At 38.6% G+C, this 25,777-nt stretch overlaps 2 protein-coding genes across 4 annotated transcripts; one reads left to right on the top strand and one right to left on the bottom strand.

Annotated features, from left to right (window-relative positions):
- Positions 1-5,780: 5,780 nt before the first annotated feature.
- LOC148850785 (3-epi-6-deoxocathasterone 23-monooxygenase CYP90C1-like) lies at positions 5,781-11,659 on the top strand. Its single transcript, XM_088944365.1, has 9 exons — positions 5,781-6,556; positions 7,218-7,542; positions 7,637-7,786; positions 7,890-8,165; positions 9,252-9,341; positions 9,433-9,511; positions 9,612-9,718; positions 11,056-11,186; positions 11,294-11,659. The coding sequence occupies exons 1-9, from the start codon at positions 6,354-6,356 to the stop codon at positions 11,382-11,384; spliced, it is 1,452 nt and encodes a 483-aa protein (XP_088800491.1). The 5' UTR covers positions 5,781-6,353; the 3' UTR covers positions 11,385-11,659.
- A 2,234-nt stretch (positions 11,660-13,893) lies between these two features.
- On the bottom strand, positions 13,894-24,851 carry LOC148850784 (protein translocase subunit). 3 transcript variants are annotated; one of them, XM_088944363.1, is made up of 4 exons: positions 23,987-24,851; positions 23,753-23,874; positions 15,823-16,020; positions 13,894-14,188 (listed from the first exon to the last, which is right to left on the bottom strand). In XM_088944363.1, exons 1-3 carry the CDS (start codon positions 24,243-24,245, stop codon positions 15,856-15,858), a joined length of 546 nt encoding a protein of 181 aa, XP_088800489.1. In that variant the 5' UTR covers positions 24,246-24,851; the 3' UTR covers positions 13,894-14,188; positions 15,823-15,855. The 3 variants fall into 3 exon arrangements, with proteins under 3 accessions (XP_088800489.1, XP_088800490.1, XP_088800488.1); XM_088944364.1 differs by having other exon boundaries at positions 15,848-16,020; XM_088944362.1 differs by lacking the exon at positions 13,894-14,188 and having other exon boundaries at positions 15,543-16,020.
- Positions 24,852-25,777: the final 926 nt, after the last annotated feature.

Genomic DNA, 25,777 nt, shown 5'->3' with positions numbered 1-25,777 from the left:
TTGAAATACCAGTGTCAAGGATTTAAAATAAGTAACCTCTGATCCAAGATTTCCATCTGGATGTATAAGAAAAGAATTCGGATTAGCTGCACATATGACTGCTAAGGGCTGTTTAACCACTCTTTCATTGCCATGCTTGATTGACGTGGAGTGTCATTATTGGTTAAACAGCCTCTAACACAGCCATTAAGTGCAGCTAAACCTTTTTTTCTGGTAAAAGTAGAACGGCTAATCCGAGCCCACAAGGAAAATTTCCTCCCATCAGATTTTGGTCTGGGATATGCTTAAACCCGGTGTGCCTCTTACTGAAAGAAAGTTTATAGTCATAAGTCATGATCGTCGGTTGAACACTTTCGAGTTTGAGGTTCGGCTCAAGGAGCTACTATTCTGATGATCCGTAGAGAAGAAAAGACTAGAGCTGCAAATGCAATGAGCTCGACGTCAGAGCCATGGCCCATGAAATACTAGCTCACCCCAATCCATGGCTTAGGTGGGCAGCAATAGCATCTGCTATCTGATGCTCTAATATACGGCACCGAATGCTCGCTGCTGCCTGCAGCAACAGACAACGGCGAGATGGGATGTTTCACTTTCACATTCCAACAACATGGACATGTCCTCTCCGGCGCCGGCGGTCCGACGACCATAACCTCCACTAATTGACACGTTCATCTGAGTAAACCGCAAAAACCAACTACACCACGACACCTCATTTGCATAAATGTAGAATTTTTATAAAACCAACACTTATCCAACTACCTACCCGCCTCTAGCCTGTTCATTCAAATCTGATACTACCGTGCTGTCTGAGAATACCTACCCTCACCTCAAGCTTTCTGATTCACTGCTCTACCCCTTTCGTTATGATGACACAGTACAAATAGATTCCATAAACCAATAGTGGATAATGTAAGGGATTGGTTCAACGGTTCTGGTACAGGGGGCACAGCTGCATTGGACCTATTGTGGGCTTAGGCCCATCTAACTTACCACGTGGCAAAGTTTCAGGAAATGGATTCCCACCTCCTGAATAGGCATAATCGGATGTCTTTCACAGTTTCACCAATCTGCTTAATGCACCATCCCCAAAATATTTGCTTTAAAAACCACATATATTGAATGAGAATTTAAACTGATTTTGTGTCCCCATTAATATTCAAGGTGGGTCTGTGATCGTCCTAGTCTAGATTCTTTGTCTCTAGATCCAAGCTTTTTCCATAATGTAATTTTTTTTGAAGCCATATGCCATAATGTAAAATGATTCTTAGTCCTATCAGCAAATGATTCTATATATTTATTTTTCCATATTGCGTCTATTTCATCAAAATCTGGTGCTTGGAATGTAATTGGATGGCATAGCAACAACCATACCATGTCAGCAGCTTTGTTCCATAAGGATCTGAAGGACAATTATTGAATTAGTATACATTGCACCTTAAGATATAGATGTTCCACACTTCTACTTGTTGGGAGATATTTCTACTTGAAAAGTATTTTGATTTTTCAGAAAAAAAAAAAACAAGGAAACAACAGTTTGAAAGCAAGATCTTCCTCCCTTTAGCTATTGTGATTTTCTTTATATTTTTTAGTTATATTTATTTGCTACATACTTGCTTAATATAAGTTAATAGTATATATAATGAAATAATTAACAAAAGCTGTTCCCTAGCTAATTTTCTATATACATGAAAATGTAAGATACAGGGATAATATGTTTATAGAAATTATTATTTCTTTGTTTTAGCTTTAATGAGTTTTAATGAGTTAAAGCTAGACTGTTCTACACCACAGAACTTTCTTTCCATTTGTTGGATAATGATTTGAAGGACATAACCATGGAATTGGTGCATTAATTGCATTTCAGGCTTGGGAATATTCAATAAACTAGTAAAACTAGCCAAGCCAAACCCCCGATCCCATCTGTTTACAGATATCTAGTAGGGGACAAGAGGGAGAAAGTTAGATCTAAGAATTAATTTGATATTCCAGCAGTTTTCATGCATGCCACATATTAATTCTAATTACCAGATATCCGTCCTACAATGGGATCCTTTCGAATTCTTTTGTCTGATTCAAGTTGGCTTTATAGGATTCAGTTCTTGTGGTGGTTCCAGAGCTGGCCCTTACTCTTCACATGCCCTAATATGTTTGGCGCCTAAAAAATAAAAGCAAAAGCTAGCAAACTTACTAAAATATTAAGAGCATATATAGTTCTTGTCAAGGTTCAAAATATCAATACAAGTCGATATATCGATTGGGGCATATCGGCTTATATCTTGGCTCGTTTTTTGTAGTTTTTTTTTTCTTCTTTAACTGATTCAGAGGGATCAATTTAAGACCCATCTACCCCTAAACCAGGTCACACCCCGAAACACCCTCTGTAGAGATTATCCATCTACCCCTAAACCAAGTCACACCCCAAAACACCCTCTGTAGAGATTACCCATCTACCCCTAAACCAGGTCACACCCCAAAACACCCTCTGTAGAGATATATCGAAAGACCACTAATATGATATGTATTGATCCTGATACGTAACTAAATTTTGAACCTGACTCTTATTGGGGCAGTGCTCCAGCACAGCACATGTTGGTTGGCCCAAGCATTGCTATGCATGTGGCATGTGGAGCAGGCAGATAGCATGAGCGCATGGAGTAGCGCCATGGCTGGCCACACCCCCAGGAGCTCTTTAGTCTTGACTAGACCAGAAATGAGAAAACTCTGGTCATTGTGTGGTCGTTGTATCAAGCGTCACTTTCACTTCATGACCGAAGGAAGGGACTACGCCTAGAACTTGTAATATCGATGATGCATGCATGGATGCCATGTCGAAAGAACAACATGTGGGGCAAATTGGAGCACCCAATTACGCCCTTTGTACTAGAAATGGCCATCCATTACTCATCTGTTTGTTTGGATAGACAATAAATTAATGTTCATCCTTTCATTAATTGACGAGGATTTGAACAGAAACTGTTGGATGTTTTGTGTGTCCGTTTCTTGTACTGAGGGTCGGTGCATGCTCTTCTGTTCTGTGGCATTGATTTCCTTTGGTAAAGCTAGCCTGGCTGTAAGTCAGTTCATTCAAGATTACACTCTCTGCCTAGAATCAGATTATAGTACCTTTGATTATTTTGTGTAGATTGTGAGTTCAAATCAGCCCCCACAAAACTGCCCCTCATAACGTCCACACGGCGGGGATGTGCTGTGGGGGGCTGATTCGGTCTCGTAGATTGTTGCCCTATAACCCATTCAAAGATTTATATTTTCTAATCCTGCGTCTAACATCTAAGGGCCCATTTAGTTTGTGAGAATAGGGGTTTGGAATATCTGATATCCAATTCCTCCTCTTCCTTAAGAACGAACATGTTTGAATCAAATAGATTATGAAAATAGATCATTTTAAGGAATTTTAATTCTGATTTTAATTACAAAGCAATTGGACCCTAAATTTTGAAATGGATAGCACTAATCGAAGAATGAATGAAACAGTATCTTTCTAATCAAAAGAAAAGAAAAAAAATCAAAATGGGTAGCCATTAGCCAAATCCAGGGTATCTCCTACATTCTACGGGTTCAGTCCAAATCAATCTACAGTTCTAATCGTGGGCCAATCATGAAACAGCACATCACCCTCTGTACATGTGGGCCCCACTTGTCAGGCTGATGTGCCTTATCGTGGTTATTGGTCCGTAGTGGTTTAGACTTTAGATTGAGCATAGCATTTCTCTATACGTGTATATGACATTGATGTAACTTATAAGGGAACGAGACGATGACGCACGTAGGATCTGTGCTTTGCCTCATGATTTAGGTGGAACCGTACCATACGGGATCTTTTCTCACCAAACAAGAAAAATGAATTATTAAAAAAAGAATGTTGGGAACTTGTTAGTTGTTTCTCACCGTATCTTTTTTTTTTATCTCTTTTCTTTTATTGCTTTTAATTTTACAGTCTATCGCTATTAGTAACTGTTATTATAACGGTCGATCCTGAAAACCATGGGTGGCAAGGAATGGGCCTCCCTCCTCAACAGATTGATGAGGAGGAGATGGAGGGAAGGATTTCCACGAGGAGGAGGAGGAGTAGACCCACCAAAATTAATGAAAACTGAAAAGTGCACGTTGGACCCAACAAAAGGATAGGTAATGGGCCTGTGAGGGGCTAGTGGGCCCAAATCCACCATTGGATGCTTCTGAGTTCTGACACCCGGTGATCATCTTCTGGTGACCATTCACTGCAAGCCTCAGCTTCGTTTTACACTAGGTAGTTACAACTTACATACACGTGTAAGCCAAATGTGGGGGGGAGACTGGGGAGTGGGATGGGTCATGCGTCATGTTGGGGCTAAGGTTAAGGCTAATAACTACCCTGCGTGCCACGTGTCCGGAGCAAGCCTTTACGAGTACACGTGTGGCAATTATTGACCCGACCCACCACCACCCACCGGAGCTTCTAGTTGGACCCAGGCCTCATGGCGTCCGTCCCCAGTTCAGGTTCGTTGTTTTTATTGCCCATGAAGGCTACAAGGTCTGGCCCAGTCTCGATTCAACTCGTCTTTTTACATGTAAAGATAAGGGCGGCTACTCCAGTACTCCCTACTACGCTGACTCTCTCATGTAGTCATGTCTCGATTCTCAACCCAGATTGCAAATGGATTCGGGTTTTGAACTGAGCTGGGAATGTTTGCCTCAGTCTGTTGACTCATCCTTATCTCAGGGTCTTAATCGTATTAATGGAGGGAGGGACCCTCGATTCAACAACGTTGAGCTCACACATCACTCCGTTTGGCTTCAATTTTTTTTCTTGTTTCTTTTCTGTTTCCGTTTAACAATAGTGTTAAGATAGCAATAATGAATAGTGAATACCAGATTTTGATCAGGTTTTGGAGCCAATGGCTGATAGACACGAAATGGAATGGATATCAGATATCAATTATCAAACCAGCCCAACAGGAAGAAAAGATATTTTAGAGAAGATGAAAACCCAGAAAGCAAAGATGTGCCAAACTCGTACCAGGTCGGCTACGGCTGGTCCAACTTGTTGGCTGGGTGGGAAAATCAGCTTGTCGCCTAGCCTGGAATGATGGTTTCTTGGGTAGGCTCAGAGGCGTTGTTGCACTGAACAATTTATTAGAGGGCAGAGCTGCTTTTGTGAAACTGGCTGGCTTATATCGCCGCGCGCTTGTCCCCTGGACAATAGAACCAAACCTGACGATAAAACTATTAAGAATTGAACCAACAGTAATGGCTAGCTAGCTTCAATCTCTAAGACAATATATCAAACAGATGAGATGGAAGTAATTTAAAAAGGCTTCTGGGCGACAAGTATGAAGCATCCAACACAACAGTGACTAACCCATTACCCCTAACTGACACACTCAAATGACCAAGACGAAGTTGGTTGGTTAATGCTAAAAGTAGAAAAAAAAGGCTGAGAAAAAGGTCGGACCGGAACCGAGCCAGAGTTAGAATGAAAATAAATGACATGAAAGAAGAGAGAAGGAGAGGGGTCTGTGGCCAAGAGTGATGATGACAGGACGATGGAATGGGTTTGAGAGAGACTGACGATTTCGGCTCACTGCTGTTGCTTCTGTACACGAAACCAACCAATCTCACGTGTCTGCTTGCAGTCCGATACTCTTCTTACTGTCTTACCTCTCTTCGTTAAATTTCCAGATTCAATTCCAAACCTCCATCTCCGCTCCTCTTACATGTGTCACAGGATTCATGCCAACACACGATCAGATATACGTTTCTGCGTTCCAATCCGACGAACTGAAACACTGTAGGGACGTCCCATACGCGACGAGCTTCTCTCGATTGGGATTGAATTAAATTAAAGATCGTTTTTTTGGCAAGTGTATCACATAAAAATCTTGAGGGAGACACAGTTTTAATGTTCTTTCTTTTACCGCATGGAGTGAAGACAAAATGAATAAGCGTGGCGCATTTGCTGCTTCCATCATAGCTTTCTCATTTATTAAAAGTTATATACTCTAGATCTCCCGAATCTCTCATTCACTGTCATTCACTCTCCGCCTCTTCTCCCTTCCCTCTCTATAATTCGAACCTGCATCTTTCAGAGACAAAGGAGCGAGAAGCTAGTTTCTTATGCAAAAGCTTTAGGATCCCATTGTCTCTCTGCAATCAAACTTCGAATCTAATACAAGGTAATGGAAGTTTGGGCTGGTGTCCATTCATACAATTGTATGAAGTAAGAAATTGGATTAGTGGGTTTCTGTGAGAAGAGTGTTTAATTTGCTAGCTAGCTAGTTCTTTCGATTCTCATCAAAGAGTGTCGAGGGTTGACGTAATAAGTTAAAGAGGATTAGAGGCTGCAGCTTCCGAAAATGAAACTGGTCTTAGGATTTTGGGTTTTGGTGGGTTTTGTGGGATGGTGTTGGTGGAAGAGGAAGAGCAAGAAACGATTAGAGAACAAGGCTGCGATTCCTAGAGGGAGTTCAGGGTGGCCTCTAATAGGAGAGACTCTGGATTTCATCGCCTCCGGTTATACCTCTCGACCTGTTAGCTTCATGGAAAAGCGCAAAGCTCTGTAAGCCTTTCTTCTTTTGTGTGTGTGAGTGTGTTTTCCTCCTGCAAAACTGTGGTGGTAAAACATTCTTCTTTTAGCTGGTTTTTCTCTCTCTGGATAGTTTTTCTTATTTTATTTTCTTTCTATAGTATCTACCTCCTCCATATTTCATATGTTTTTGTACAATTTGTTTGAATACTGAAGGAATGACAAATAGAATAAAGAAGAAATACTGGCCATAGATATATTTCTAGTTCTACAGGCGAAAATTTGTCTCCCAAAAAGAATAATTTCCCACTGAAAATGGCGTTCTTTTCTTCTCCTCATCTCTTTGCTCCAAGCCTCCAATCAATTTAAGAAAGAAAAATGTCACGTGAAGTAACCTAAATAAAAAGATCTCCGACTCCGACCCACGTCTCTCCTTTCAGTCGTTTACCTTTTCTGTTCTCCAAAGTTTATTTACGTGTTCTTTCGGTTTACATTCAAATGCGCAGCTTTTAGCTCCGATTTTCCCCACTTCAGATATGGAATCTTTTTTCTGATTTCTGACACGGGAATTTAGATATTCAAGTTTCTTCATTTTTTGTTTTGTGGGGTTTTGACGTTTTGTAATTATATCGGCTCTTGCTATTTGCTTCTCACCATCAATATCAATCGATTTATCTTAATTCTTCATTCTCAGATATGGGAAGGTGTTCAGATCTCACATATTAGGAGTACCCATCATAATTTCCACTGATCCGGACGTGAACAAGGTGGTTTTGCAGAACAATGGAAGCATCTTCATCCCTTTCTACCCCAAATCGATCACCGAATTACTGGGAAAATCTTCTATACTTCAACTGAACGGTAATCTACAGAAGAGAGTGCATGGGTTAATAGGAAGCTTCCTTAAGTCTCCTCAACTCAAAGCTCGAATCACGCGAGAGATAGAGAAGGCTGTCGATCAAACCTTGGGAACTTGGAAGGAGGGAAACCTCGTTTACATGCAAGAACAAACCAGAAACGTGGGTCTCTCTTTATTCTTTTTTTTTTCTCGTTTTCACTGTTTTCTTTCGAATTCGTAATGGTTTGATCAACAATCTTTTCCCGCTACCTCAGATTACTTTCCAAGTGTTGGTTAAAGCATTGATGAGCGTTGGCCCAGGCGAAGATTTACAGTTCTTGAGAAGAGAGTTTGGAGAATTCATTAAAGGTTTGGTCTGTTTACCGATTAAGCTACCGGGAACCAGACTGTATAAATCATTGAAGGTAACAATTAAGATCTTCAGTGGGTTGGTCTGTTAACAGTTTTCTTTGTTCACTGACGTTAACTTGTCCTCTCTCTCTCTCTCTCTGGCTTTATTAATTATAGGCTAAGGAAAGGCTGTTGAAGATGGTGAGGAGAATTGTGGAGGAGAAGAAAATGAAAATGGAGAACACAGACGAGAGAGGTCCTCCCATGGACGCAGTAGATGTGTTGTTGTGTGACTCTGGTGAAGCAGCTGATGAGAAGCAACGGTTACCGTTGGATTTCATCAGTGGGAATATTATAGGGATGATGATACCGGGAGAGGACTCGGTGCCCATGCTGATGACACTCGCAATCAAATACCTTAGTGATTCTCCTCTCGCTCTAAGGCAATTACAGGTAAACCGGTCAACATTTCATTTGCTTTGCCAGATCCAACGGCTAGGAAATAGATGTCCTGGGGTCCAAAATAAGGCATGTGCGCCACGTATACGATTGGTGCCACGTTAGGCATTGAGAAAGTTTTGACTTTTGAAGGCACAATTCTTCAATTAAACACGAGAACATACGCACGAGTGAGATGGAAAAGGATGTGAGGACTGAGGAGTCCTCGTTGAGGTATGGTCTGGTTAGTACGTCCCCCATCGCCGTGCGATCTTGATTGGACGGCTGTCAGATGCGAGGACTACCTCTTTATAGTACCCCTCTGGACCACTAGCTGACTAGCTGTCAATTTTTTCATTTATTAACAAAAAGAAAAAGTAGAATCTCTATTTTACTGTGTCCACATCCCACGATCACGTGGGCCACCAATAAATTGATAGGTGAGACTTTCACCGTATGACCCAGTGCCACCTGTCTTGTTGTGATTCCCAAGAAGATGAAGATAAATTTCTGAGTCAATCACAGCCGTCCAACCTAGATGATAAACAGTCGGCCCACGGGTTTCAGGGTTCTGATTACGATTAAAATGTCAGTGTGCAACGAGTATGCAACTCTTGTCTATATGGCGAGGTGTCCAAGAGTTGCACCAATTCGATGTATCTATGCATTTCGTTGGCCTTGTTTGTAGATAATTACAGCTGTGTCGATGCATTGCGTACGAAAGTACCATACCATCTTTGCGTAAGAAAGTATTAATGAACAGTAATTAACATCGAATCAGAATGTACTTTTTAAGGATGGTTGATTGTCGTTGAAGGTTGCCCTACATTCTGAGACCTGCTATAAACTTTACACGTGGCTAATCTGAGCTTATGAATCTAGGTATCTACGTTACGTTTTCCGACTCCTAGGTGGATCGTTGCCCGAGGAACATAACTAAATATTTCCTGGAGAGACTGACAAATGTCATTGACCCGACCCAGGAACCGGCGGGTCGGGGCAATCCTATAAAACCCGTTTCTCTTTATTCCCTCATTTGAGTCTCTTATTGTGATTTGGCCTCTGTTTAGTGATTATTTCTATTTTTGTGGGAATGATTAGGAGGAGAACATGGAGTTGAAAAGACGGAAGGCCAATTTGGGTGAAGATTATGCTTGGACTGATTACATGTCATTGCCGTTTACCCAAAATGTGAGACAAAAGTAGATGCAATTGATATTAATGTTCTTGTATTCGTTAGCGTAAATTGAATTAGGTCCTTGAATTGTCTTATTATCTATAGGTGATTAATGAGACTCTCAGAATGGCGAACATCATCAATGCTGTTTGGAGAAAAACTCTGAAGGACATAGAAATCAAGGGTTTGTTCTTTGTAATCCATTAGTAAACATTCTTTCCTTTTTTTTTTTTTTTTGTTTTGGGCTTATTCTGTTATATGGGTCTTTTTTTTATTTTTTGCAGGTTATTTTATTCCCAAAGGATGGTGCGTATTGGCGTCGTTTGTGTCTGTTCACATGAATGAAGAGAACTATGAGGACCCTTACAGATTTGATCCTTGGAGATGGGAGGTGAGCCTTAGTCAGGGAGAACATAGGAATTGTATAGAGCCCCTCAAGTGAGGTCCTTGAATGGGTTTTTTTTTCTCTAACACGCCCCCTTCATGCAAAGCCAATTGGGTTTGATGTATGTATAAACACAAATCCTTGGTTCTATCATCTTTGTGTTGGGAGTATCCCGAAATGTCCCTATAGAAGGTGTATTGGGGTTCTGACCGGTTCAGGGCGTGGAGGAGCCTTAAATCGGCCACCCTAAACCAATTTTGAAAAAATATATATAAAAATAAAGTAAAAGAAAGAACCAGACATATCGGATGTATCGATATTTCTAACCTTGGATAGAACAATAGGAAGGATCAAAAACTAGACCAGTTGATTAAACAAGCTCTAAAACGATGTCAAGAAACCTTAAATGTTAGGTGAGGTCCCCAAATAGATTTTTTATTGTTTAACGTCCAAGTTGTGATTTGATTTAACAAACAACAAGAATAATACAAGAAATTAAAGAAACCATGTTGATCAAATCATTATGTTTTTGATCGAAAGTAACTTCGACAATGGTTGAGCGTTTACCTTGATTTGATGGTGCCATGGATCAGATTATGGAAACAATGATGACAACAATGTAAATTCACTTCTACTATTGTGGGTGCATGCGTGTGTTGGTTGAGTAGCTTCTAATTTGAAGAGGCTTTAGAGAGGAAATCGAATATTAATAATAAAGGAGCCCCCTCCACAACTTGACACACAAAAGAACACTACCGAAGAAAAGCAGCACAGAAACACGGATGGATTTCACCTTGTAAATCATGTCATTTGATTTGCTTTTTGACACGCTTTTAGTTTTAATACAGGCTTTGAATTAATGCATGCATGTTGGATGGAGTACATAGATTGTCTGTCAATCAAAACCACCTAGATGAAAAGGCAGAATCTTCAGAAGAAATTATCATGTTTCTGTAATTAGAATGAAACCCATGATTTCAAAGTTTCCCAATCCTTGAAAATGTATACTTGGGGAAGAAAAGAAGCTGCGGATCTGGTTTTGTTTAACTTTATTTTCACCATGAAAATGCAGAAGCTAAGAAAAGTAATTGAGTGGCATGCATGTGGGGTGGAGTTGAGGTCTTTGTTTTAAATATTGCTTACTTTGTACTATTTAGCTAGATATATTATCCACATTGAGAAGGCATGTGTGAGGCTCTGTTTTGGCATTAAACAGTGGGGACTTACACTTAAGAAGGCGCACCAGTTGTAGTTCTGTGATCTCTGCTTTAGTTAGTAAGCTTTTCTTGTTTTTATTTCTTTGTTTTCAGTAACAAGCTGTGATCTCTGCTTTATTCTGACAGAGAAAAGGAGGGAACTTTAACTATAACAACTGCTTTACACCATTTGGTGGAGGGCAGAGGTTGTGTCCTGGTTTTGAACTCTCGAGGCTGGAAGTCTCCATTTTCCTCCATCACCTTGTCACCCGCTACAGGTAAATCTTTGTTTTGTACATAAATAAACTTGGTTATAGAATTCGCTGGTACCCCATAAAGAAGCTCTCTGATCGCTGATCGCTGCTTGTTGCTTGCTCGATCGCAGATGGGTGGCTGAGGAAGATTACATCGTCAACTTTCCGACAGTGAAGATGAAGAGGAAACTGCCCGTCGTCGTCACATCCATCTCATCTTAGGATTTGTTCGATAGCAGCTTGAGCTTATTGGCTTATCAGGAAGAGAAACCTCCTTGGCTCCATAAATCCGTACCAGCTGTATGCAAATATATATTATCTGTAATTAAATAATTGGACTGATGATAGGTGAAGATGTAATGGTATTATCTCTTTTGTCGCTGTCTTCTGGATTGTCTGTCTCCATTTTCTCCCTCCAGAATCCAGATGGAATGCAAGATGATTGTTGGATTTAATGAACAGATCGAAATCGAAAACTCCAGGCCAGCTCGTCCTTATCCCTTGTCTTGATTATAATATATGTTGTTTGATGGGACAATACGTGGAGATATCAGATAACCAGAACCACCCACGTCCATGTTGGTGTCCATTATAAGCACCCAAATCCAGATTTCATCGGCATTGTCTAGCGATGGAGGAGTTCAAAAGACTCTACAATAGATGGACGGGTTGAGCTGTCATTTGTGCGTGCAGTGCTGAGCTACTGGAATATAATGGAGAAGAAAATATCGAAACTTTGCAAGTTTGCATTATTACAACCCTCTGTAATCTAAACTGGCAGAAAGCTTTCTAATAGGACACTGCTTTAAGAGAGATGGCCGAACCACAAGGCTCAGTTTTGGAAGATTACAAATACAAATATGCACCAGTCTACATATTTGTATTTGCACTCTTCGGGTCCTGGTTTTTTTGACAAGTATATATAACTGGCAAAACTGTGTAACCGAGTAGCTTTCCAGCCTTGTGAACCTAATTGCACTTGCATTTGTACTCCTTTTGTACAAATGTCTCAGTTTGGAAGGAGTACAAATACAAATATGTAAACTACAAAACCTTACATTTTGTATTATTTTGTATGTATTTGTATTTGTACTTCCTTCTAAACTGAGCCAGTGGTTCAAACCGTGGCCCACTACAAGTGGTTTGACATACCCCATGATTGAACTTGTCTCTTTTTTGTGTCCTGCATTAACTTTAGCTTATTTTCGGTACTATTGCTGTTTCTGTCCTAAATATTTTGGGAGAATAACATTTTAGGCCCAAAGTACATTTGGGGTGGGTGTGTGTAGAGTGGGGTTTTTTTATATTTTAAATGTTTATAGCTCTACAGTATAAATTAGAAATCTGCATTAGGCCTGTCGGTACTTTTCCAAAATATTTGTTAGATTGATGACTTAAATAAAAATATGTATTGTCACATCACATATGAATCACTTCGTGTCAAGTTTTATGTTTCACTTAAAAACAGCTAATTTGTATTGATATCTCCTTCAAAAATTTGTATTGATCAAATCCATAATATCTCACTCACAAATTTATATTAACCAACTCAAAATATTTCATTTAGAAACAGCGACGATACCAAGCACAACTTAAAATGATTCTAACTATTGAACCTAACCTTTCACCCCATGTTTCCTCCCTTCTCTATCTCAATAATTGTTTTCCATTTGTTTCGTAAGGCTAATATTAACATAATTTTTTCTCCTTTTATTTTTCTATTTTTGTGAATCATGACAAAATTGTCCAATTGAACTTGCTTCTATTCTCTCACTTTCAATTGGTAAGAGCCAAGCATTAGTCAGCCTGTATTTAGTTTGAAGGAAAAGGTAGAGAAACCATACAATAATGCAACCTTAGGAATTACAGTCTTGTATTTTGAGCATTTATTTGCTATTCTTTTCTTTAAAAAAAAAAAAACACGAAATACTGCATGGAAATTAAATAGACCCACGCATAGCATGTACCCTCTGCTAGTTCATTATGGAGTATGGAATTAATTGGTATATGGAATTTTGTGCCCTTGAATGTAGATGAGTTATTGTTCCCCATTCCATGAGGCAATTCGGATTATACAAATGGAAACAGACTGCCATCTATTATATATGTCTCCCAACCAAAGGACTTGTCAGATTTGACGAAAGAAACTATTTTTGTAAGCTTCTTACCACGCCAATGGAATTTAATGGTCCAGCCCATTGAATTGATGTCCTAAAACTTGATTTGACGTAGAAATCAAACTTCCTTAACCTATTAAGAAATTCCCCCATTCTCTTAGATGAGGAAAACTCATTGATACTTTGGTAAAAAGGTGGTAAAGCAACAAAAGTGATCGACCAAATATAAAAAATATATGTTTCTTTTGTTGTTTTGTTGCTAACAAAAAAAAGCAAATTGCATGGATAAAAGCAATGACGAGCATACAGATCAGAACCCCTCCAACTGGGCATATTCAGAATGACCACCTTTGGATACCTGAGCTGAGAGTAATTGGAACCACTAGACAAGTCATGAGGCCCACAAGTATTCCTCGGTAATTCCAGTGATACGTATAATAGAAATTTAAATTAGGCTAGTCTGGAATCGGAATTGAAATGAATTATTTTGATTCCGACTGTTTGATTGAACGGAATCGGAATCTCATTCCCATTTTCTGCCTCTTTCTTGAGAATGAAATCTCATTCCTGCTGATTTTAATTTTCATTCTCATTCCTATCTGAACCAAACAGAGTATGGGAATAGGTCATTTCGATTGTAATTCTAAAGAATTTTGATTCTGATTCTGATTACAAACCAAACGGACCCTAAATAGATATGCAACACCATGCTTCCAAATACCTCCTATGATCCTACTTAAACATGACAGAGTGATAAGTACGAAAATATTCCCAATGCACAATTGCAAAAGGCTGTGAAGACAGTTTTGCGAGGACTAAATCCAAAGTCCACTCTGCTCCCAGTCCTCTTTGATCAAGTTTGTAAGGCCAAACCGAAAAGATCGCAAATCAAGAACTTCCTCTCGAGTTCTGCAAAACAAACCCTCCAAGTTTGAATTAATTTACTTATATTTTGAAACTGTTCTATAAATTGCATGAATAAACAAAGAGTTTAGCACATAGTGATGAACTGATGGAAAGCATAGTTGGGACAAGGCTTAGATGGATGTGGCACTGAACAGGACATAATGGCGACTCAGAATTCACGTAGACTGAACCCATATGGCTGGGACAAGGCTTAGATGATGGTGGTGTTATAGGACATCATAGAACTTTTGTAAGTCCCAAGAACCCTTGCTAAATCTGGAAGCCGGATATCTACAGAGTGAAATTACTGAATTCACTAGGAAATGGTTCAAGGAACCAAATTAAACCTATTTTATGACAAGGAATACACCAAAACAAAACTGTTGCCCATAGGAATGTCTCAAAGATCATTATGGGAACCATTTACTGAAATAGTGAGTTGTGGTTTATCAAAAGGAAGGTGGCAAGATGGTGGCAGAGCATATTGATATATTATTAATTAATGTCCATTTACACTGCACAAGTAGCACATTTCCAGCATTACATAGATGCTTACTGAGGAATTAGAAGAAAAGGAAAAGAAACTTTTCATTCGATTAGAATTTGTCACTTGTATTGGAGACCCACTATGTTAGCAAAAAGGTATAGTACCTATCAAATAAATAAGCAATCAACTGGTCAGTTAACGTTTCTGATTGCCTGATTGGTTCAGCTCTTCTAGGTACTGACTAAAAAAAAAAAAACTCTTCTAGGTACTGATTGGTAAGATTAGAGGTGTAAATCTGGTCGTGCCACCCACAGCCTGGCACGGCTCACATATAATTTTATTTTTAATTTTATTATATTATTTCATTTTATTATTGCATATATAAACAATTGTATACATCAAAATTCATATAAAATAAAATTTTAAGATCTTTTTAAATTTTTTATATATATTAGTTTATGTTAACTCTTCATTATTTTTCAAAAATTAAAAAAAAAAAAGGCTTGGTCCAAGGCTCAGCTCGTCATGCCATGGGCCATGCCAAGCCAACCCCCCAAAATATCTTAGGGGAGGGAAGCACAGTCCAACTCAGCCTGCTGGCCGTGCTGTGCCGGCCCAGCACAGCCCCATTTACACCTCTACTATAGACAATGCTTTACCAAAAAATAAAATAAAATAAAAAAAGTCTTTTCTAGATGGCAACAATTTCACCAGCTAGTATCAATTGTACAGCACTAAGAAATGCAGTCAAAACCAGACCAAGACAGACAAAGGATAAACAAGTGGAATGTATCGAATTCAAATATTGATGCAATTTCTTTTTCCATTATAGAAAACCATTTCAATATACTACTTGATGTGGACCAGTCATATACTAACAGAGATAACATAACTTTTTTAATTACCAATAGAAATAACCAAAGCTGTAACAAGTTCTTGGAAGAAATGAAATACTACCCAAATTGATAAAAAAAAAATGAAATACTACCCAACATGGCAACTTTCTCAGAAAAAAGGTGAACTGGAATACCAAAGAATAAAACAAAATCATATGGACCTTATGACAAATTTAAGTCTACTAACCAAGCAAAGTTAGATTTGACATTCAATTAAAACCAATAAAAGTCGGGCCATAGGATTGCAGCATCACCATTCACTAATGGGCCTCTTCTGACCTAGTAAATCAAGCCATGGAGTTTTTCTTCTCTTCCTCAAGTTGCTGCAGCTCTGCTAATCTCTGAGACCATGCTCTTTCTCTTGCAACTGCTGCCATCTTACGCTCTATCTTCTTGATATTTTTCTTCCTTTTGGCTTCTTGCAACTGGGCTTTTCTTTTCTTTGCCTCCGACTATCATACAGGAAAATGTAAGTTCCAAAAAAAAAACATGTAAAGAAAAGCTCTAACTTGGAAAGAATTTGTAGGAAAACAATACAACTACAAACAAGCAAGGATAATGCATCATGTTCAATAAAAAAAGAAAAGAAAGAAAAAGAAAGCAAATACATAGCAAATAGATAGCAGGATGCATACAGGGAAATCCATAGAATATGATGAAGTGGAAGTGGAGTTACCAAAATATTGCTGGCAGTATTGATATAAATTTATAGTGAATGGACAATAAGTGAAGCATCCTGATGTAAGCAATTCCTAAACCAATCACAAATGATGATGGCCAGTGTTTTACTAGGTGGATTGAAGTGAAACAATGGGGTATCTAAAGTATACCATGCACAAGAAACGCAAGCCTGAAGGTATAACACTAAACCAAAGTGGAGTTAACCAAAATATTGCTGGCAGTATTGATATAAGTTTATAGTGAATAGAGGCACGGTAAGTGAAGCATACTGATGTAAGCAATACCTAAATCAATCACCAAGTGATCATGGCCAGTGTTTTACTAGGTGGATTGAAATGAAACACCGGGGCATCTATAGTATTCCATACACACAGAGGCACAAGCCTTAAGGTATGGCACTAAACCTCACTCTCCCTTGCTATAGGAAATTTGTAGAAACTATTTTAGGCTTTGGGAAAGTGGGGAAGAATAAATAAAGATGATGCCACAGAAACAGCTGAAAATGTGCTCCTTTTGCTGTATCAGATCCCAGGAGTAAGCAGCAAAGAGAGTAATGGAAATAAAGAGAAGAAAAAGATCTAGCATCATTCTAAGGTTCCTACAAATCACTCGGGCTTGGAAATCCATTAAGCAATAGGCAACAGCCAAAAGGCATCGTCATCATCCAAGACTTATTCCAACCATATGGGGAAACAGCCAAAAGTCATAATCTTCCAATATCATGAAAACTCCAACCTATATTATATATTATATGATGCTGCTGACACCACTTAGATAAAGAAACCAAACTACCATGTTTGTTTTTTGGATCGATAACAGTGATTTTTTTCTAGAAAATGTAAGGTAAAATTTTACTAACCTTGAAATAAGATACAAAGGGATCCCCCAAGGAAAACCTTGACAGGGTCCAACCACTACAACCCCCGGATTACAAATCCCAAAAGTTGCTAGAATTCAGTCTAGCCCCCAACTGTGAGGCCTGAATCCCTTTAGTTGCCGAAAACAGTGAAAAATTTATTAATCGGAAAAGATTTGACTACGTATAAGTGAATGGATGGTCAGCCTCAGCCAACCCATCATTGTATCAATCGGTATCACATGCAATTTCCCCCTTAGTGTACTATTCCCCAATACATTGAATTCCTTGTCACTCTCTGTTTTGCCATCCCATCTACAAGACTATTAGCAGACCTCGGTGTTCATTGAATGGAAGCTCCCAATTCATTTTAGTATCTCTTTTGCTTCTCTGATTTCATATCTGTGCTTCTATGGCCCCTCCTCATTACTTCCTAACCAGCCTGTTATGACTTTGAAGTCCCCTTCTAAAATTAGCTTGTTAAACCCCATTTCTTTGGACTTTTTTAAACCTTTTAAGACAACTTACCTCTCCTATCCCAGATGGCCCTGGATTGCCTAAGCTGCACCTACCAAAATTCAGACTGACAAATGGAAAGTGTGGTGGTTGTCAGTCCGCTTGTATTCTTGACCTATTGGAGCAGAATTGGCCACATCCATTTTCTTATAATGTCCTCAGTCTTGAATACAGAAAACAGATCCTCGGTACTAACCCAATAAGCCACTTTAATGGCAATGTTATCAATGGTTACCCTTAGACCAATTTCTTTATCATTTAAAAATGTGATTGTCCTCTTTTTCCCAAACACATCATAATATAGCTTCCCTTGCACACCTCCACAGCATCCTTCCTCTCTTTGTTGATGGAGTAAAGGAAGCATCAAACAGTTGTCTCAGATGAACTAGTGGCCTCCACCTACACGCAAAAAACAAGAGGAAATGCTCCCAAATTGCAGTCACAAACCTGCAGGAGATTAGCAGATGCAAAGAATTTTCACAAATCAAACTACCATGCCTGGCTGGTAACTTCAGTTCTTAGATGAAGCACATAAAACCCTCTAAGGACCCACAACACAATAACTATGAACTTAAATAAACAGAAAGGACTTCATAACCTAAACCTGAGTTCGGATCTTCTCCTCACAAAGCGTGCCTCACACCGGCCTCACATCATGTTTTGGCCGTGCATTTGGAACATCTCCGTGCTTGTAAATTTTTATTCATAAGGAGATGTTCCAAGTGCATGGCTGAAACATGCTGTGAGGTCAGTGTGAGGCACACTCTGTGAGGAGCAGATCCGAACTCCCTAAACCCATGGTTTGACCCCATGGATACAAAAAATAACAACAAAAGAAACCCTTGTCCATTAAGGAAACAAAATTAATTGAAGAACCAATCCATGCCAACTAAGGCTGTCAGATAAGATTTCCTCCTTCCATGGGTCTAGGGTTGTTTTTTTACGGTATTTAGGGTTGTTATGGTATCTATCATCTCTCCCAACTTGAAAGAAATAGACACTGTGGAGTTAAAGGGATGGTACTGCTCATATGTGTCCAGATTGAGTTGTCTTCTGTAGCAAACCAAAAATAGTTGGCACCAAAGATGAGCTAGGTTCAGTTAAGTTGAATTCTCCAACCCTGGAACTATGGTGCTTGATTCTCTGCTCGTTAATCTTTAACAACATATCTGTAGTTGACCATCAAAAAAATCCACAGCCAGAAGAGAGGACTTAATAACCCAACCCCATAATTGGACCTTATAGAGATTTTAAAAATTAATAAAAAACAAAGCCAAAACCTTAAACTTGTTGCCAATAAACAAAACAACACAAAATTAATTCAAGAACCAATCCAATGCTATATATTAAGATTTGATTGATTCCAATTGCTTTAAATGATGGTACATGATGTGAGGGTTGTTGGGGCTCTTATCACCCCCCCCCCCTATTTGAAAGAATTATACCATGTAATAATAAAAAACAAAGCCAAAACCTTAAACTTGTTGCCAATAAACAAAACAACACAAAATTAATTCAAGAACCAATCCAATGCTATATATTAAGATTTGATTGATTCCAATTGCTTTAAATGATAGTACATGATGTGAGGGTTGTCGGGGCTCTTATCACCCCCCCCCCAATTGGGACCAAGGTTCAAAATATTGAAATGTATCAGTGCATATCATATGATACATATCATTTTTCAGGGTCATTGATAAGTTATATATTAAGCTTTGATCGATTTCAATTGTTTTAAATGATAGTATATGGCGTAACATTTCCACTACAAGAGATCAAAACAAAGCTTAAAAAATAAAAGTTTTGGTTGAATGAAATTCTTGATATGCAAATTTTGTGTATTGAGAGTATTGATGCTTTGAACCTTAATTGGGACTAAATCTGAGTTGAGTTCTCTATCCTTGGAACTATGGTGTTCAGTATTTTTATCCTTAATCTTTAACAATGCATCCATTATAAAAATTCACAACCATGACCAAAGTGCGCTCTGACAATAGATGGCTGATGTAGGACTGACCAGCTCAATTGTAGTCCTTAGAGAATGTTGAATGGTTGTATTTGATCAGAATTTTATGGCTGTTGATGGCTATAATGGCTTCTTGAAAGAACAAGAAAGAAAATGGGGAGAGAAAGAAGAGAGAAAATACCTGGAATCACTCACAGGGTGCCTAGAATCACTCTAGGATATGGGAATCACTCACCATAATTAGCATAAGCTGAAGAAAACTCAATAAACTTCATTGTCTTTTGTGTAAAACGTCCATACATATTTTAGACGCTAAACTCATAACAATCCTAGGAGTCAAATTGTTAGACTCATAATAGTCTAGGAGTCAAACTGTTAGACTCAATAATCCTAGTAGAACTCAAACTAAGCCGTCATATCCTAATTCAAAAAAGACTCAATAACTCTAATCCTACTTATGCAATGACTGAAATTTTAAACATAAACAGACTATAAATAGACAGCCAAACCCTATTATTGGATCCTACAGAAAAATTGCAAAATGAGAAAAATACCCTTGGTGTTCAATTCAGTCCAAATCCCAAGTACCATCACTTTGCCATATCAGGACCTGTTGTAAGGCCTTCTTCTTTCTAGAATAAGTCTTCAAGGGTGCGGATCAATTCCTATCAATGGCCCTTCCACTTCAATAGGAATTTCTAGCAACCACCATCAGTAGTATAAATTAGTTTTTCATCAACAACAAAAGATAACAGGCATGATGAGTAATTTGGAAGTCGGTGTCAAAGCAGAAGTACTCTCCTGATAACCATGAAGAATGGTTTTCAAGGCGCCAAGGTGAGGCTAAGCGACAGGGGGGGTGCTTTGTCACCTAGTCGCCTAGGTGAGCACCTATGAATGCCTAGGCGATGGATTTTTTTTTAAGTAAAAACATATATCCTAGGGTAGTTCCCTAGGTTCCACAACCATACCTGCTTAATAATTATCCATAATTTTCATAAGAAAAATATAAACTTCATGTTAAAGTCTAGAAAATCAACATATTCAAGAGAAGAAAAAGAAAAGAAAAGAAATTTCAAAAAATATAGGAGCTGAACCCCTATTTTTGTTATAGGAAATGGAGAAAAGAAAAGGTGGAAGAAGAAGAAGAAGAAGTCGAAGAAGAAAATGTGTTGATAAGTTCTTCCTTACTTATTGGTTCAGGTTTTGAAGCCTTTGAAGGTTCAATAGAGCAGTTAGCAATGTTTATGTTGATTAAACCCTAACAAATAAGAAAATGATAAAAAGAAATTAGTATATAAATACATAAAATGATTATTTTATAATTACAATCTCAAAAAAATTAAGAATATAATAGTATTTTATAACAAAGTATACAAAATTGCTTGGCGATTAGGTGAGGCAAACCTCCAAGGGCACCTTGTCGCCTAGGCGCACGCCTTGACAACTATGCCATGAAGGAATGAAATCCTCCACAGTGAAGATTGAATAGATACCCATATCGTCTGGTGCTTCTTGAATATTGGAATTAAAACTAAAACTGCTTGATATAAATCAGAGAAGCACGAATCAGTTTGACAATCCTTGATGGACATCTTATGAGAGCCCCTAGGAAACTGTTCTAGCCTGATACACCAAAAAATAACACCCTCCCAAATATCAACTAGTGAATTACAGTAACAGCTCTAGACTAATACGCATCTATATCTATATACTAATACAATGATGGGTATTCTTTTTTCTCCTTTTTTGAGCCTTTTAAGTCCATGTGAAAATAACCAATCACAAGAAAGAGATGCTTGGTCTTCCAAAATGCATCCCACTTATCCTTTGGCATTCCAAACGTCTGCTCTTGCAAATCGTTAAACTCTCTCAGTTTTCCAGAGTTCTGAATGGGCTTTTTTTTGTAAAGCCCCGTCCTCTTGTACATCCTCTCTCTTTTTGATTGAATGAAATAGTTACCCTTCAAAAAAAAGAAGGTACAATCAAGGACCTGATTCCTCAGCCTTCATCCATCCAGTTACAAATCAGGATCTCCTTCAATTTCCAACATCAGAACTAAAGAAATGGTCAACCCCCAGCCATTAAATTAGGGATGATAGCTCAGCAGAAATGGAGCTCCCATTACCAAAAGAGTCTGAATTGACTACCAAAACCTTTTTTGTTTCCTAAAGACCCTCCAATATGAAACCTTCCTGGATTCCCAAAGCTGCACCCATCAAAATCTTATACCGGCTTGTCCCGACTATATGAGTCGGCTACATGAATCATATTCCATCATTCCATTCTGTTCAGTTCATATCTACCATTAAATTATGGGTGCTTAAATCATTTCTTAGTACTTCCACCCAAGTCCTTTTTTGTCTGCCTCTAGCTCTTCTAGCCTCTTCAACTTGTAACAGATCACTTTTTTTCTAACAGGTGCTGCAAAAAGTCTTCTATACATGTGACCAAACTATCTCAATCTATTTTCTCTCGTTTAATTACCTATTAGAGCTACTCCTAGGTTCCTTAATATGACTTCATTCTTAACCCTGTCCTTTCCAATTTTACCACCCATCCATCTAAGCATTTGCATTTCTACCACACTCATTTTTTGGACATATTGTTTCTTAATTGCCCAACACTCTGCTCCATACAACATAGCTGACCTTACAACTGTTTTATAGTAGAATTTTTCTTTCAGCCGAAGTGGTATTCATATATAAGACCTCCATTTTTCCCATCCTATGGATGCACATTGGGGTGTTCATTATATGGCCTAGATTGCCAAACCAAACCGAAGTTGGCAGTCTGGCCTGATCTGGCCTTAAAAAAGTTTGGTTTCGTCTGAGAAATTCTCAAACCATAATTTTCTGGTTTGGTTTGAATTTCTAAATTTTAGAAAGCAGACCAAACTGTAAACCAAATTAAACCGAATTATTAATAGTATATTTATCAATGCATATGTTTAAACATTGTTGTTGCTTGTTTCAATTTTTAACTTGTAATTTGATGCCCAATGAGTTGCTTATGTTTGAGAAAGTGTGGATGTAATTTATATAATAGTAATAGGTGGCACTTGTTAACATTTAAATTTGATATTTGAATTACATTTGTTATTTATGTAGGTATGCATGTTATTTGGGCTTTCTAATTGGGCTAAGTCGAATTGCCCGAATCATATTAGAAACTAGACCAAACTGCAATATAATTGTTTGATATGGTTTGAGAATTTCTCAAACAGTAATTTACTGGTTTGATCTGAGATCTTCTCCAAACCGAACTGTGAATACCCCTAGATGCAAACCTCCATTTTACCAATCCTGCTTTAATTCTATGGATGACATCCTCTTCTATCTCTCCTTCGTTATGAATTATTGAACCAAAGTACTGTAAGAGGTCACATTGAATTATCTCTTGGTCTTCAATCCTTTGCTGGCAATGTGATAAGATTAATATTTAATAAGTTTTCCTAAGCAGCATGGTTTAAACAAATATCTATAAACTAAATAGTGAAGTTTGCACAAGTCTTTTTATTCGTATTTGTATAAGACAATTTCGTGTGTATCTAACAATTTTAATTACAAAATTCCTTTTTCTATGAATAATGGGAAGCAAGATATTTGTTGTCAGAAAAGAAGAGAGATGCAAAAAATCCACAAGGCATTACCATAACACATTATGTACGAAATAGTATCCTTCCAAATATGCAAAACACAAGTGCTTAACTGTCTAATACAAGACAATCGACAAGCCCAAATGTGATTAAAAAAAAAAACGCTCTCCAAAATGCATTTCTCCGCATGCCCCTGAACTTGGGAAGGACCAAAATCCAATGAATCTCACATCCAAAAATAGTCATTAAAAGTGCGAATTTTCTGCACTTGTAAGCATAAAAACTCCACAAGTATTGTGCTTCTTATGCGATCCATGATGAATGAGTAAGCACAAATAACCCCCAACCCCTTTTTATATCATATATCAACACATTATTGTCGTTGAATGCATTCCAGATTCCACACCAGCAAATGACTCAAAGTCAATTGGGGCTTGCTTACAACAAGGGGTACAGACAGAGTATGCTTGTGTGAATGAAAGCGATAATAGATAATGGCAATTAAATGAATTGAACTCAGTTCCTGGGCGTCAGAATATAAACTGCAAGGCGTTTGAGAAGCAATACCAATATAAACGCTCTCCTCAGCCTCATGCGTTTTTTCTGATTCCTTCCCTTGACACTTCCTTCATTAGGCCTGCTTACAGGTATTGGCTCACCAGGAGTGTACTGAACCCAGGCATATGGACCTGCAGTATTTAAAATAAATAAAGACCAAATTTGAGAGATTTATACGCCATGGTCCAATAAGAAAAGGGCAGCTTCTAACCACTTTCTAAGTGTATGTGTTCGGATACAAACCTGGAGGTCTTAAGCTGGCTCTTTTCCTTCGAGGTTTATCACTAGGTCTTCTCTTCGGGAATCGAGTGTCTGTTAAGCTATGGAGATCATTCGACCTCGAAATCCATGTCGTGTGCTGCTGAATCGATCCGAAAATCCACCGGGACTTGATCGCCGGAGTAGCGGGGGTACAAGAAATAACCGGAAATTGCAACAGTCTGCGAGATAGGACCGTTCTCGCCAGAGGACGAAAAACGTTCCTCAATGCTCCCAAACCCATCGCCTCACTAGCTTGATCGTTCACTTACCCACGTCGTGTAGAACCCAAGTCGCATTGGGGTGAGAGGTCTGCGACTCTGCGGCTAGTCGTATTGAGTATTCGACCGAACAGAGTTTCATAAAACAGGAAAAGAAAAGGGTAAATTTCTTAAATTACCCTTGTGTTTTAGTTAATTGACCAAATGTACCCTAAAAAGTAACTAACGCTACCCTGCTATCCATGTTTTTGACAATTGAATAATATTAATATTTCGTCATAAACCATTCAAATGCTGTTATAATTTTCAAAAATACCCAATTTATCCTTATTCGCAGAAGGGTTTTTAACCTTCGTTTCTTCGATTTTGTGTTCCTAGAGAGCTCCTTCCATCGAACCCTACCCATATATTAAACCCTTCCTCCATCGACGGAGTCAGAGCTCCGGCGGTTTATCGACGGCGATAAAAAGACCTCCGGCGGCAACGAGGAAAACCCGTGGTACTCTTCTCTTCTTCTTCTTCTTCTCCTCTCCATTCTTCTTCTTCGACAAGGAAAGAATAAACTGGTTTGGCTCCTGGCCTCTCTCTCCACCACCACCACTACCAAAATTAAGCAAGACCATAGAAAGAAGGAATTTTGTCTCTTACGCTCTTCTACCAGACTACTACATACAACAACTCCTTATTGAATTCTGAAGGTGCTCTCTGGCATGTTCTAGAGCAGCAAGAACATCGCCAACACTGACGTTAATTATATGTGAATCAGAGCTGACGACGTACTCACTGGAACTAACGCTAGTGTATTATCGATGGAAACATTGTCTTTTGAAACATCATCACTTCTGGGACCTTCTTGAGTTGATGGATATTTTGCATTCCTTTCTTCTTCTTCTATGCAGCCACATTTTATGGGGTCAGGATCCTTGCGTCCAGATGAGGTTGTGGGATGAACTACGCGAATCTTCACTCTTTTCTGATGAACTTGACCAGTCTAGAACATGCGGATGTTTCAGAGATTCAAGCTTTTTGGTAAGTAGTTTCAGTTTTCTTTCAGCTCAGTTCCTAGATATGATCTCTGCTCTTATTCGCCTCTCTAGTTCTATCAGCTGACGCATCCAAGACCAAGAGTTTGAAAATGATGTGGAAATTAAAAAACATAGAGAGATTAACAAAACCTAGCAATCACAAGAATCTACAGCCACACCCATTACAGAATAAAGTTATCAACATCCAAATGACTGAAAGAGTAACAAACCTTGATCCCCATTAGCTCTGCTTCTTCTCTTGTCACCCTTGAGTTTACCCTCTCGGCAAGCAATCTTCCCCTTAAACACTCTATAGTCTTTAATTAAACCATTGTCATCCCCTTTCATCATCTTTTCTCTGAAAAAATAACCCACAAAAGCTGGTGTGAAGACATCAAAAACTGTCACCGCTGATAGCCGCTGGTTCGGTGGCCTGTTGAACCCATGTTAACACCGTTAACATTATGCTCCGTTCCCCTAGACGACGTGGTTGAACGTGATTGGTGGGTTTACGCTTTCAATACACCATG

The sequence above is a fragment of the Nelumbo lutea genome, chromosome 5, assembly GCF_056320005.1.
Source record: "Nelumbo lutea isolate HS-2025 chromosome 5, American lotus-T2T, whole genome shotgun sequence".
Classification (NCBI taxonomy): domain Eukaryota; kingdom Viridiplantae; phylum Streptophyta; class Magnoliopsida; order Proteales; family Nelumbonaceae; genus Nelumbo; species Nelumbo lutea.
The sequence above is the reverse complement of the archived record's forward strand: the minus strand, read 5'-3'. Positions and strand labels throughout refer to the sequence as shown.